We start from the raw sequence: 16253 nt of genomic DNA on the forward strand, positions 1-16253 counted from the left end.
CATTATCAGTTTTCATTATGTATCATCAAAATCGGATCATTGTTTGTTTTGTTCATCAAAATCGGAACTTAAAATTTGAGTTCACAGCATCTCGTGTTCACTGTTAACATTAATGTTTCAAGCATCGAAATGATGGACCAATCACAAGCTAGTCACATCTTTTGACACCTACTAGGGCACGCCTCCAAACTCCCACTACTCTCTCTTGATTGGTTTACACTTCCAAGTTTCGAATCCAGCCACTAGATAGCACCAGGTGCTGGGTCAATTGTACATTCTCATCTTATTTTATTTTTATCAAATTCTCCAAACTCGATAACAGAGTAAGAAACTTAAGACGTGAATAAATTACTTTTTAAACTAAAAGAGAAGAAGGAGAAAATTAGGACGAAGAAGGAAGAAAAAGAGGAAGGTGAATGAGAAGAAGAAGAAGAAAAAGAAGAAGAAGAAGAAGAAGAAGAAGAAGAAGAAGAAGAAGAAGAAGGAGAAGAAGAATGAGAAGAAGAAGAAATCTGGGCCTTAATCTGACTTTGTTCGATAATAATAAATTCATTTTTTAGATGTAGGAGAGTTTTTCTACAAAATATTAATGATAGCTCATCTTATACTTGGTATATCTTCAGGAAAAGGATGATACCAATAATGTTGAATCAAAAGTAATGTAATAAGCAGTCTAGGGCTAGGGCCTCTTCAATGAATATTCAGAAGTACTTTAATACAGGAAAATTATCAAAAAGACAAAAATGAACCAAATTAATGCACAGTAAGATGTGTTAAGAAAGCTTACATATGTAGACAATATAATATAAAATATATACTCACTGATACTGGGCCTGACAACGGCTACAGGAATTCCTTTACTGTGTTTCAGAACTAAATCCTCAGCTACTGCTTTTGTGAAAACATAGGTGTTTGGTACATCCCTCAGTAGTCTGAAAAGTAATAGATTAGCTTTTTGTGTAGTTGAGAAGTTGATATTGTGGTAATTACTAATTATTCATATTGAATGAAAAAGACTAAGAAATTGTCAAAGAACCACAGATTTATTGATACTTAGAAAGACCGGTTTCGGTTATTACACCATTGACAATCTCTGATAAACTAGCTATAAACAGTTTATCAGAGATTGACAATGGTGTAATAACCGAAATCGGTCTTTCTAAGTATCAATAAATCTGTGGTTTTTTGACAATTTCTTAATCTTTTTCATTCAATTATAGATTAGCATTATTGTTAATTTCTATGCTGACATATTCTGAAGATGAATAATGTATTGATCATAATTATATCGAGGTTGAATGGTAGAGAGGACTTGAAAGTCCTAACTCCGCCTAATAATGAATTATTCAATCTCATTACATTTTAATAATTCTTTGATTAAGGGTGCAAATATAGTGAAGCGACGAAGGTAGCTCCATGCTTGAGACTTTAATTTCAATGCTGAAGATGAATATTCTGATTTAATTGGAACATATTAATTTGATTCAGGATGAAAACATAGAATAGAATAGAATAGTATGACTGCCTTTATTTTTGACCTAGGAGGGCGAAGTTAGCGCGCAGTCGGCCCTCTCTTACACTTAACCCTGAACATAGTGGAATGACGAAGCTTCAAGCCGGAGAGCGTTGAAAATAAAACATGTATTTGAATGTGTCATTGCATAGTGGAGCGGCAAAGGTAGAGTGTATTTTCCACTCATCTCTCATCATCATCCGTCTCATTCCCACGCACAAGCCTTGAGCTCATGTGAGCATCATCCTCAACAAAACAAATGAATAAACTTAACGGTATTCAAGTTTTCTGTTTGGTAATGTTGTATGTAGAGCTTGAATACCCACACCCCTTTTCCCAGACTGTAATCAGTGAGTACAGAATGTAAGAATATAGAATGTACATTAAATCACTTCACTTATATGGGCTTCATCATTCAATCAATAAAAACAATATAAAACTTGTAGTACCCTATTTATTTAAAACATTTCAACTGTTGAAATGAACAGTTTATATGAAACATTTGAAAACTTTAAAACATTTAAACAGTTGAAATGTTTTAAATAAAAAGGGAACTACAAGTTTTATATTGGTTTTATCAATTAGAATGTACATTCTATACTCACTGACATTATTATCATTAGAATCAGACATTAGTCATTAGAATCGCTTAGTGTATTACATATTCTATCACGATATTTGTATACGTTAATTAAGTATATACCTGGAATTATAAACTCGATTAAACTTTCAAATCAAAATAATATTATTTCATTGTCTGTCTGGCTGTAGTTTTCTGCTCGTAAGCAGGTCCTTCTATATGGCAGCAGCCCTCCACTCTCTTCTATTCTCTGCCAGTCGCTTCGTTGCATAGTAGCTCATCCCCTCTTTGATGTCGTCCAACATTTTTTATCTTCTTCTTCATTGTAACTGAAGTATTTGAAGTTTTGTGAAAATATGTGGAGAATAAAATGAATTGAATTGGATTGACTTCTGAAGATGGCATCATAGGTATTGAAACATAAATACAAATAGAAATATAAATTCCCTTTTCAAAATTGTTCACTCACAACACGTTTCGGATATATTATGTCATCATCAAATGATTCCATATTCACTAACGGGAAAAATACGTATTGAAATAATATGTTTGTGTTAATCTCCAAATTAACTAGTGATGTTCGACTATATCATTGTGTTTTCATCACGTGATACTTGCGTACTGCGTACTTGATTCACATAATTGCATTCAATAATTTCTGATTCACATTTTTTTTTTAACTTACATAGGTGTTAGCTGCTCCAGCTGTGCATGGTCCAAGCATTCTGTCAATGTGATAAGTTTCGAGTAAGGTATGGGCGAATTGTAAAAGGTCTCTTCGATTTTCTTCAAGTGGCAGTTTGAGTAAGCAGTAGATGTGTGAATGAATGCCTGAAACAAAATAAAAAACTTTGATAATAACTGTTTCATTCACTGTAAGACTTAGGTTGACATGTACTCGTACACATTTAGAAGCTAGGTACATATATTTACTTAATATCTATTATATTCTACATGCACATATACTTAAGTTTACTTAGGTAGGTTCAAATTCAAATTTAGAAGGAATTGCTTCTCTTTCAATCATGGATGATCTCAGTTTAGTGTAGCCTATGTTCATTTTCTATTTTTATTGATCAACACTCATTGGTAGAAACGTTTTATCTACTATGCTAAGCGAGGATTCAAGCTGCATTCAAATTAATCTTATCATTATTGTGACGTTTGATACATAAAATATACCGAAATGACGGACCAATCACAAGCAAGTTTCTTATTTTGACTCCTACTGGGACACGCCTCCAAACTCCCCCTACTCTCTCCTGATTGATTCACACTTCCAAGTGACTTTTCGGATTCGGCCACTAGATAGCAGCAATTGATGGGATACATTTTCATTCTGGTATTTTTTTTCTTTAGTGCTACTTTTGAATAATAATTTTTAAAAAGGGAACGCAGATTCATATTTCTATTTGAATTGTCATTCTTCTTTGATTATTTTCAAATTCTTCAAAATTGATAACCATGTAAGAAATTTGCAAAAGTGTTTGAATTATTTCTTGAAACTGAAAAAGAAGATTAATACAAGAAATTTTGTTTATTAAGAAGAAGAAAAATAATAAGAAGAAGAATTCTAATTTTTAATAAACATTTTTACAGCCTCTCCAAGTAAGTTGTAGATTGATATAAATAATAATTTATAGTATTCAGGAGGATATTTGAATTTGATATTAATTATGTTACTTAGGAAGAAATTTTTCATCTATGTTTATCCAATCATGACACAAATACATATTATATCAATAACCTATAATAGCCTTATATCAATAGCCTTACATATTATATCAATAGCCTCTCCAAGTAAGTTGTGGATTGATATGAATAATAATTTATAGTATTGAGGAGGATATTTGAATTTGATATTAATTATGTTACTTAGGAAGAAATTTGTCATCTATGTTTATTCAATCATGACACAAATACATATTATATCAATAACCTATAACTAACCTAGATAAATAATTAAACTTTGTCTTTATATTCAAAAAGTATATTCAAAAGTATTTATATTCAAAATAAAAGTAAAGTTGAGTTCCTGCAGTTTATTTGACAATGCACTTAGATGAGTTCTTCAATATTTTGCATTACTATATTTAAAAAAAAAGCCATACTATATTGTTTATCTGTATCCTTAATTGACAATTTCTTCAACTTCCTAATAATTGATGATTTTCTAGATTATGTTTTTTTGTTTACACACTGTTCGCTCATTGTTATGGCAGCTCTCTGCCACTTTGATCTACTCTAATCTTTCGTTTAGTAGCGTGGCGTTAGTTTTGACATGTTTTCGCTGATGAAATCAAATTTCTTAATCTCTCGTTAAAATCATCAGTTAGTGTTAACTGGAGCTTACTAAACGAACCGTTAACGTGAATATGGTGAAATCTTCCCTAAACTCATTTATAACTTTTTCAAACTTCCTTAACTCACCTTGAGTTTCCGCATACCCTTGGCGAGCGTCATGAGATCGCGAGTGGCAGCTATGTTGATAGCCACAGCTATTGGTAGAGGCTCGTCGAATCTGACAGTGGCTGCCACATGGAACACCACGGAGACCTGCTTCTGGAGGAGGTCCTGGTCCTCGCTGCATAGACCTAGCATCGGTTTGCTGCAGTCGCCAGAGATTATCGAGATCTTCTGCAGCGCTGAGGGGTCCACTTTGGTGAATAGCTGCCAAAAAAAACAGAACAAAATAATATAATTGAATATGTAGGAAAGGTGATTTGTTTTTTTCCTACAGTTACGTTGAAAAGTGGCCATTGCTGCACTGATTACAGAACGCAAAGAATCACTTTTCCGCTCTAGTGCGGGAAAAATTTTTCTGCACTCCAGATTTGCAACATGGCAACGCAAAATACTTAGTAGGTTATATGGAGCAACAGTGCAGCAAAATCAAAATGAAGTTGGTAACAGTGACTGCTGTGGCTGCTATAGTGAGCAGAGGTGCAACGAAGCACAACGCGCTAATTATTATAAGTATTAGATATTATAACCAAGGAAAACATTTTTATTCAATTTGACAATAAATTAAGGTTTTTATCAATAATAAAATTAGACAGAAAAACATTTGATGGATTTCAGGGAATTTTACCCATAGTTACCCACTTTTCATATTCAATGGTAACTGTAGGAAAAACTTAATGTGAAATACGTGCGCAAAGTTCCTCTGCTGCACTCAAGAAACCATTCCGCCCTCGCCTACGGCTCGGGTGTAAACGTTTCTTTCGGTGCAGCAAACTGTCACTTTGCGCACTAGTTGCACAAATAACTATTTTGTAATAAAACAATTTTCATCATCGTCATCCATCTTGGTCTACGCTCGTAAAGCCTGTCCCGGTGTCCACCGCTTCCTCGGTATTCCGATGTCTCTTTTCTCATCCGACTGCAACTTGCAAGTTTGTAGTGAAAGACGCGTTGATGACATACGAAACAGGTGATTTGTCCTCTCAAGCTCTTTGAAACCATAAAATATATGAGATGGGAACTTGTATGCCTAGTTGATTGAGAGGGAACTAAAAGGTATGATTCTATGTTCGAAATGTTGTGTTATGTATAATTTTGAAGGTTGTGTGGCAGGAGGACCTAGAGTACTAACTCCGCCCTCAATGGAGGCAATAATAAATATCAAAGTCAGTTCAAATTAAATGTATTTCTCCACATCTTCCATAAAGATGTTCAAGTATCCATTTTTGTATTATTTTTCATTCATTGATTTTTTCGCATGTTACAAAACGAAGACATTTTGAATAAAATAAAAATTATTTATCACTTATTCCAAGCATTGGCAAAATGCCAATATGCAGGAAATTTCAATTTTCAATTTCAATTTATTGGAAAAAAAGATACATTGTAGTGAATGTAGTTAATCAGTGTGGATGCGACAGGCACACTGCCCAAAACCGCACTCCACACAAAATAATAAAGAATAATAAGAAAACAAAAACAACATATACAGAAATTAAACAAACTTCAGAATTACATGCTAAATCTTAAAATAAGATACTAATTATTTATATCATTAAATGCTATTCTTATTGTACAATATAAATAATTTTAATTAAAATAAGAAAATAAGTTTAATCGAAATAAGAATAGAAAGAATAAGTTCAATATAAATAATAAAAAAAAGTCGACCATTTAAACTAAACAAAATTAAAAAGAAAAAAAAAAGAAAATAGAGAAGACGTAAGGTAAAGACATAGATAGATAGCAGAAGAAGAGAGGAGAGAGAGTGCTTGAAGTTAAAAATTGACAAAAGAACTAATATTCAAGTATTATAGAGCATGATTTAATAAAGGCATTCAAAGACGGATTGAAGAGATCGATATCACGAGATACTGTGTTGAAGAGTCTCATGGATCGATTGATGGGTGAGTTATAATCCTGCAACGTTCGAGATCTTGGTATAAAAAACGAAAAATACCTCCCACGAGAAACAGTCGGCACATAGAAGCCCAATCTTTCCAGGTGAAAAGGATGCTGCGTAAGACCATTAACTACTTTTTATAAATGTAAGATGGCTTGGAGATTACGTCTGGACTTCAATGTTGGAATTTTGAACATGATTCTGAGTTGTGATGTGGGATATGCAAAATAGGGATAGTGGGCAAACTTTTTAAAATACAGGTAGCGAAGGAATTTATTTTGAACTTTTTCAAGAGAATCAGAATATTCAGCATGATAAGGATCCCAAATAATTGAGGCATACTCCAATCTACTCCTTACCAACGACTTGTACAGATATATTATAGTATCTAAATTACTGAAGTGTTTGCAAGTTCTAATAACAAAGCCCAACAGTCGATTAGAAACATTTAAAATGTGCTCAATATGAGAGATGAATCTGAAATCATTTTGAAAATAGACTCCTAAATCCTTACACGATATTTTGATTGGAAGAGCAGAACCATTCATCATGTAAGAGAAATTAAAAGGAAGATTCTGTCTTGAAAATGTCATTATGTGTGATTTATTAACATTAATTTTTAAACCATTCACAGAGCTCCATGTGGTAATCTCATTAATATCCTCTTGTAATGTATCACAATCATTTACACAGGTAATAGTTTTATATATCTTAACATCATCGGCAAATAAAAGACATTTAGAGTTTTTCAATACATCAGGTAGATCGTTGATCATGATGAGGAATAAAAGAGGACCCAATGATGTACCTTGAGGGACACCAGATACGTTTGCATATAGATCAGAATCACAACCATCATATGACACAACTTGTTTTCTGTCCTTCAGATAAGATGCTATAAATCCTACAGTAGAATTCGAGAAATTATAGGCCAGTAGTTTGTGTAGTAGAACATCATGATTTACAAGGTCAAAAGCCTTTCGGAAATCAATGTATACAACATCAACCCTCCCAGAAGACTCCAGACCATGCAAAACGAAAGAGTGGCAATCTGAATACTATAACTGTATCCTTATAAGTTCATGTTCTGAAAGAGGTGACAATATTATTGTAGAAACTCTCTACTTAAGTTACTATCTCCTGTTTTGAAACATTGAATAGGTAATAGCGCTTCAGATTGAGATCTGTTTTTTCTGTAAAGTTGGCTAAACTTGAATTATTTCCAATCGTTGACTTTTATACAATAATCAACTTCATATTATAAATTATATTTTCGAACACTCCATACGCTAGATTCAAGTTTATAAATTACATCCCTGATTAAGCTGATTTACGACTCACACTGGCGCACAAGGAATGCCGGTGTTTTTGCCTCACCTACTGTACTTATGCATGTGATTATAAATTGAATCTTTATTTTAAAACTATTATTCATAATATAAAGGATATCATTTCGTTATTATATCTAATTAAATAAATGTATGTATCTTGGTTTAAGTGCAGTAGCATATACTTATATTTATTTTTTGTAAAGCTTTTTTGTATTTTGTTTTTGGCAAATAAATAAATAAAGGCAAGAAAATATTTGCATGATTACAGAGTAAGTTCAAGAGCAGCTGCTTACTGACTGATTTATCCTCTCTCACTCATCAATACTTTCTCGTTCTTCTCTTTCTCTTTACATCTTCTCCACTCTCTTTCTTCAAAGAGTCTCTTTCTCTCTAAATATCTATCTATCTTCAAAGAGGCTCTTTCTCTGTGGCTTTTTCTCTTACTTCAAAGATTCTCGTTCTCCCTCACTCTCTCTCTTTCTTCAAAGAGTCTCTTTCTCTCTTACTATCTCTATTTCTACAAAGAGTCTCTTTATCTGTTACTCACTCTCTCTTTCTTCAAAGAGTCTCTTCCTCAAACACTCTCTTTTTCTTCAAAGAGTCTCTTTCTCTCTCATTCTCTCTCTTCCTTCAAAGGGTCTCTTTCTCTCTCACTCTCTTTCTTCAAAGAGTCTCTTTTTCTCTCACTCTCTCTCTTTCTTCAAAAAGTCTCTTTCTCTCTCCCTCACACTCTCTCTCTTTCTATAAAAAGTATGTTTCTCGCTAACTCTCTCTCTTTCTTCAAAGAGTCTCTTTCTCTCTCAATCTGTCTCTTTCTTCAAAGAGTCTCTTTCTCCCAAACTCTTTCTTTCTACAAAGAGTATCTCTCACTCTCTATCTCGCTGTCTCTCACAAGGAACAGGTCCATTACCTACGACAACATTCCTGCTTTACATAACTGGTCAAAAACCTACGTCACGAAATAATATCTAGATTTCCAGACATGTTTTAAAATGCAGCTTAGAGACCTTTGGCTTTGACCGCTTTATTTGATAGTACACGTGGAGACTGAGCTTTGAAAGCTGCTCAAAAAGCAGGTTTACTACCAACTATACGGAAACTTTTGGGAATTCTGAGCACATTGTAGGTACAGGTAATTTGTAGGAGTGGGCCACTCAAGTTTTTCACATCTATTAACCTCAAGTAACTTCAAATTCCAAAAAAGTAAGGCGAGTTGAGATAAACCTTCAAATAATTTCTCTCAAATGGAATGGAAAAGAACAGTCAAATTATGAATATGAGATGGGATGAATACTGTCTCTTGGGATGGAACAGAAAAAGAGAGAGTGTGAGGAGAGAGAGAAAGAGACTTTGAAGAAAGAGAGTGAGAGAGAAGGAGACTCTTTGAAGATTGAAAATCAATGCAGTTTTGAGAAACCAAATGCGTGGTCCAATAGGAATAGGCTATAATCGAAGAATTCGTATAAATAATTATGTAATAATGGAAATTTATAACAAAGATAACCGATGAGAATGAGAATTCAATTCAATTCAATTCAATTCAATTCAATTTATTTATCCTTTTTACAACATAGTTATTGTACAAAGTAGTTATGAAATAAATAACTTAAAACTAAAACAAAATAACTTAAAATAGCAGGTTAACAAAAACACGGAAGGTCCCTGCAAAGGAAAAGCCTGTGCGCAGGGGCCAAGTGTTTCAAAAAACTACAGAACCAAAGTGAAAGCATAAAACAAAAATATAAATTATAAGTATGAAATTTGTATTATAAAAAAAGAATTGGAGAATACTTTCTGATAATGAACTTACATTGTAACTACACGTTTTGCACTTTTTTTTTCAATCCAATACCTTTGAAATTTACAATTGAAAAGTATTTTAAAACCATCTGCGCCACTCTGTATAACAATATTATTCAGAAGACCATCCTTCAATTGAGAAGGAATATGGAGTTGATTCTTGATCTAAGTGTAATCTCATCCTGGAATAAATTCGAGGTCAAATAAATGAGGTCAATGATACACTCTATGCTGGAGAACCACTTTATGCTGAATTGAGGTCCACGTTTTAATGGCAGTGGAGAAAGATGGGAGAACAGAGTTGCCGATTGTCACTGTCTTCTATACAGGTTAGCTTATATCGGTGTATCTTATGTGATATTAACTGTCATTTTTGTGTTCATTCTTTTTGAAAATGATAAAATATATTTTATTCATCGAGTACCTGGGTGTTGAGATCACATATGGATTTGATAATGATGTGGATCTGAAACTGAATAGATTTCTACATATATGTGGCACAATAAATCGCTGATTGCAAAATAGAACAAGGAAGGAGACACAATTAAAATTTTATAAAGTGATGGCGTTTCCAACATTATTGTATTGTGCAGAAACTTGGGTGACCAACAAGAAAACATTAAGCAGAGTTCAAGCAGCAGAGATGCGTTTTCTTCGAAGTGTGAAAGGTTGCACAAAGTTAGACAGATTCCGCAATGATGACATTAGAAATGAGTTAGGAATATCATAATTAGCTGTACAACTTGAGCTAGAAAAACCATGGGGAACGAATGCCAGATACTAGCATTCCAAAGGCTGTCATGAAATATAGACCCTACTACGGTAGAAGGGATATTGGCAGACCTTTAAAAAGATGATAAGATAAATAGCTATATTCTTTGAAACCGGAACAGGTATGTACGCCTAATCCTGGAAAGAAGAAGAAGAAGAAGAAAAAGAAAAAATATATTTCAATGGATAGTTGATAAATTTCCATGATTGAGATTGAGTATTCTGTCAATCATATTGTTGAGTTATACAAAGTTGAATCACGATGTGGCAACGTTGCAGAGGTGTACAATGATAGCGTCATCTGCTTAGTCGAATGATACGAATGATAGACAAGGATAGCAACACCAATATTAATCAAATACTGACATTATAACGTGGCAGTTATAATGGCAGTGGAGAAAGGTAGGAGAACAGCTTTGCCGATCCTCTGTCTTGTCAATGCCTTCTTTAGACGGTAGCTGATACAGGTTTATTGATGTAATATTAACGGTTCATTCTCGTTTAAAATACGGTAATTAAATATATTTTATTAAGCAATAAATTATATTTTTCATAATGAATTTTCAAAATTAAGATCAAATATTTTGTTAATTATCAATTCTACATTGTTAAAAGATGATCTGGCAACAGCGCAAAGCGAGGAAGAGATAGCGCTATCTGCTTTGTTGAATGATAAACAATGATAGAAATACCAATGTTAATCAAATACTGCCATTATGACGTGGACCTCACTCTATGCAGGAAACTTTGGTAGTAAGTGGAGTGTGCAGTCTTCATCCAGGATGTTATTTAGGATGTTATTTCCTTTAGGATGTTATTTCCTTTAGGATGTTATTTCCTTCAGGATGTTATTCTTTTAGGATGTTATTTTCTTTAGGATGTTATTCTCTTTAGGATGTTATTTTCTTTTGGATGTTATTCTCTTTAGGATGTTATTTTCTTTAGGATGTTATTAGGATGTGGGATGTTTGGCAACCACTCGAGACTCAACATCTCAAAGATGAGAGAAACCGAAGTTGAGTGGTTGAGATGAGTGGAGGATTTCTGTTGCAGAATAATTGACCAGAGTGGAATGCCAACATCAACCGGTTGCAAACTTGCGATTCAGCTGGTCAATAGATTATAATGGACCCGAATTTAGCGAGATTCCTTTGAATCTGTCAGCAACGGTTGAATGTAAACATTGATGCTGTTATACGTGAGGGATGGTGACAGCTAATCCATCTACTTATAATATAATAGAGAAGAGAATTGGATCTTGAAAGGAAATTCACAAATGACGCATCATCACGTCTGCACTACTGTACTGATTAACTTGACATTTTGCATATAGATTCTTAATTTACCGAGAATGCTTATAGGCCTGTTTCAAAATATTCAAGTGGGTCAAGTTTTTAGTTTGTCAAGTTTTTTATTAGACCCTTGCCGAGCACGGGTTTCCTGATAGTCTGAACTACTGGACTGATTGACTCAACATTTTGCAAATAGATTCTTAATTTACCGAGAATGCTTATAGGCCTGTTTCAAAATATTCAAGGTTTCTTTAGGTCAAGTTTTCAGTTTGTCAAGTTTTACAATAGACCCTTGCGGTGCACGGGTTACCTGTCAGTCTGTAATATAAGAAAAGGAAAGAATCAACTTATACACGTAGCGGATAGGAAATTCACGAATGACGCATCATCACGTCTGAAGTACTCAACTGATTAACTTGAAATTTTTCAAATAGATTCCTTATTCACCAAGGATGGTTATAGGCCTATTTTAAATTCTTCAAGCTTTTATTGCGACAATTTGCCAATTTGTCAAATAGACCCTTGCGTAGCACGGGTTATCTGCTAGTCTATAATATAATAAAGAAAAGAATTGGCTCATAGGCTACACATAGTGGATGAGAAATTCACGATCTATGGTTTCCGAGCTCGGGATTTGGCCAAGTTATATTTATTTTATTAATTTTAGTTATATTTATTTAATTCTTCTAACAGCTGGTGTCAGTAAATTGTCTTTCCGAAACAGGGCGTAGTCGTAGTCATTGTCACGTTTGAATTGAATTTCGAAAAATTAGAAAATTGAACACAGAATAAAATAAAGAGGAAATATTGTAAAGGTTCAGCTATTTTGAATTATCTAGGGAAGTTCAATTTCGTCAAGGAAAAACGTTTTCAATAATTATAGAAATGAGAAACTAAAAACGGCGACCACTGTCATAAAAACTGCGACTACGCCCCATTTTGGAAACCCAATTTTCTGACTCCAGCTGTGCAAAGTCTAGAACTTAGCCATATCCCGAGCTCGGATCCAGCCCTATAAGTAAAAGGAAAATATTTCAAATTGAAAATTTTGGAAAGGATTTCAAATTGTTAAAGGTTCTGAACAATGAACATGACACACGATTTTATTCTATCATTTAGTTCAGTTTGGTGAGTATTATAGACGTTCAATAGTGAATTTTCTTCTAAAACCACTACATAAACCAAGAAACAGTTTTTTGTATTTTCTCAAAAAATGTAAGTTCTGGAATCTTTTCCTTTTACGTCTCACTCATTCAAGGTCACAAAGTTTGAGCGATTTTTATCATAGAGAAAAGATAGCATAATATGATAACTTATGCTATATTTTCTCCATGTTAATATGTACTTAGTTGAGTTTCAATATGTTTCAGTTGAATGGAGAGCTCTGATCAGAAATAATTCTGACAGTTTGAGTCGATACTCTATGAAAATAGTGAGATCCTCTGTATACTGTGAACATGGTTCGAATGGGAAGCACTGATATTATTGAATGCTGGAAGACTGCTGACATCTAAAGTGGGTTCTAATTCAAATTCAAATTCAAATTTATTTTGTCAATCAAAACAATTACAATTTCAAAGAAAATAGTATACATCACAGAAAATATAATCAGAAAAATCGTTAATAAACAAAAAATGAAATAGAATTCATCATATAACATGAGCTTAGTTTATCAAGAATGTATAAATGTATACAATAATACTTATAATTTAAAAAAATGATTTGACAAAGTTTACTGAGCACAAAAAATATAACATTTTCGTCCGCGCTCAGGAAAACACGTTTCTGAGTGTGTTGTGTTTAATCTGCGCACAATTATTACATCTGAACAAAGTCACGATTCGTGATAAAGTAAACGACGAAGCATGAGTATTGCAAATTTCCAGCTTGGAATCTTGTTTCTTTTGTAGGTTGTTTCGTTCTCCTGAAACGTTTTTGCGGGTGTCTTGGTATCCTATAACACCTTTTTATAAAAACCTTTCTATAAAACACCTTTTATACGACTCCTTTTTATAAATTCGAAGATTCAAGACCATTAAGAGGAGACATCTACGAACAACCTATCACGGATTCCAAAGTATAATGGAGGAAAGTTCCGGTTGAAAATGATAAATCATCACCTTATCATAATTTTTGTCATAGGGGTCATAGGAGTTTCAAACTTATTTGCAGGGTTTCTAGCAGATATCTTGTTTGTAGTGGATCTAGAGATCTGAAAAGTTTCCATTGTGATTCAAAGCACACTATCATAGAGAAACAATAGCTTAAGTAATGCTAACTTAGAGTAACTTATGCTATTGTTTCTCTATGACACTATTCACAAGTCTTTGATTTTGTAAAAACATTACCTAAATAATTCATCACCTTTTCATAATTTTGGGCAAAGTGTGACCAGTAATTTTAGTGATTCCTTAGTTCTAAATGATGTTCCCTCCTCAAGATTAATAGAAAATCATTTTGGTTTTCACCAAGGCTGAGGTCCGTTTGAGTTGAAATGTAAGACGGGGTGGAATAAAACTTTGTACTTTAAAGAATTTTAGTATTGTAGTTTGGTAATGGAAGATGCAGATTTACTCACAGTTCTAAGAGAGTTGGAGAGTTACCTAGTTTTCATCCCAAGTTTTATTACTTCTCAATACTTAAATTACGATATAGCAGACTGATTTGAATAGAAATAAAAAATAAGAATCTAAGTACCCTTTCTTTAAATTGTTAGAAACCATTTTTTCAACAATTTAAAAAAGGTACTTGGATTTCTATTTTTTATTTCTATTCAAGAGTAGTCCTAACGAAGAAAGATAATAGCAGTCTGATTGAAAGCTATTAGCTTCTTAGTGGAGCGCTTTCGGACGTCATATCCATTTCACACTTTGTTGTGAAAATTGATATGAAAGGGTTATAATACAAGGTGTCCAAGTGACATATTGTTAGTTTCGAGAAAATTGATTCTAAAGTTTACTTACATTAATTAATTCTTCATTCATGAAATTAATATAGAAATGATATTCACTTATTTCTATTCCTATTCAGTATACTATATTACCAAATTAAAAGTACAGTTTCATGTCTCAAATTGATTTCCTTCCTCAGTTATCAGCTAAATAGTGATAAGAAGTATCACTTGTACCCCTTGTTTACCAAAAAAAAACTCTATTGTCCAGATACACATAAATCTATCAAATTTACCAGCAATTGAACAATGATTAATGACTTAATTGCATTATTATTTGATTCGCTAATTTGTTCTTGAGGTATCTTTTGCTTGGTGACATGGCTTAATCAAGGTTAAATTTAATTTGATGGATACGAGCAACCGTTATCCTGTAAATAAGGAATCCAAGTCACTTGGATCCCTTGTTTAATCAAATAAACAGCAGTTTTAAAATGAAGTTTAAAAATTTTACACCAGATGTCAGCACTGATTAGACTTACGCTTATACCTCTTGTATAAACTAGATTTTCACCACTTACAGCTATCGATTACTGTAGCTAACTCAAAAAAATGAAAAATGTAACTTGAAGCCCTTGTATTCTGAACCCCTCATATGTTATTCGAAATGGCTCCACAAATGTAAGTAGAAGCTAATAATTATAGAAATCATACTGTTTTGTCGTTTTGACTATTGAAAAGTGATCATTAACAGAAGCTCATGATGGAAAGTGAATTGGACCAATTTTCATTCATGTTGGTGAAGTGATTGATTGATTTAAGGCCGATTTCCGAGCTCGGGATTTAGCTAAGCTGTAGACTTTAAACAGCTGGAGTCAGAGAAATGGCTTTCCGAAACGGGTTAAAGTAAAAGGCTTTCTGAAAAGTAAAACGACTAACCATTTTTGAATTAAATTTCGAAAAAATAGAAAATTGAACACAAAAGAAAATAAAGAGAAAATGGTATAAAGTTTCAGCTATTTTGAATTATTTAGGAATGTTTCATTTCGTCAAGGAAAAACGTTTCCAGTTATAGAAATGAGAAAATAAAGATTATCATAATAACTGCGACTACGCCCCGTTTCGGAAAGTAAATTTTGTGACTCGAGAAAATCTAGAACTTAGCTAAATCCCGAGCTCAGGAGCCGGCTCTTAGGCTTCATTATTTGCTGATGAATGACAAGATAATAGTGATAGAAATGTATGACAGATGATGTTAATGATAAACAAATAAATCCAGCTCTTCAATGAATTTATTGGAACTCATAGGTTTTTCAAACTTTTTTGAAGGATTCCTAGTGGAGAGTTTTTTCGTATTGAGATCTAGAGATCTAAAAAGTATCCATGTGATTCAAAGCACACTATCCACAAGTCTTTGATTTTGTGGAAAAATGAACCACAATTTTATCTAGAGCAGTTTGGAAGTTCGAACAATATGTAACTGGATCAAGTTCGTCAACAATATCTAATATCAATTGACTTTCAAAAATAGTAACACCCTGTTTTTATAGTATTATTCGAAAATTTGATACCATATTTGCGAGCTTGAGAATAAATGCACTGCCCATATTTCACGGGTTGTATCAATTTTCTACCATCTCAAGTAGGCTACTGTAACAATAAAATAAAACGAACAGAACTCATGAGAGTGATTGAAAAAAAATGTTATGT

At 33.1% G+C, this 16253-nt stretch overlaps 1 protein-coding gene across 1 annotated transcript in view; it reads right to left on the bottom strand.

Annotated features, from left to right (window-relative positions):
- Positions 1-16253, bottom strand: part of LOC111053625 (fatty acyl-CoA reductase wat) — a 66416-nt gene that overhangs the window by 8878 nt on the left and 41285 nt on the right. Inside the window, exons 3-5 of the mRNA XM_039438453.1 lie at positions 4524-4763; positions 2779-2924; positions 823-932 (exon numbers count right to left, since the gene is read on the bottom strand). Of these exons, the coding sequence (XP_039294387.1) occupies positions 823-932; positions 2779-2924; positions 4524-4763 (496 nt within the window). The remainder of the gene's footprint in view (positions 1-822; positions 933-2778; positions 2925-4523; positions 4764-16253) is intronic.

This window comes from Nilaparvata lugens, chromosome 11, assembly GCF_014356525.2.
Source record: "Nilaparvata lugens isolate BPH chromosome 11, ASM1435652v1, whole genome shotgun sequence".
Classification (NCBI taxonomy): Eukaryota; Metazoa; Arthropoda; class Insecta; order Hemiptera; family Delphacidae; genus Nilaparvata; species Nilaparvata lugens.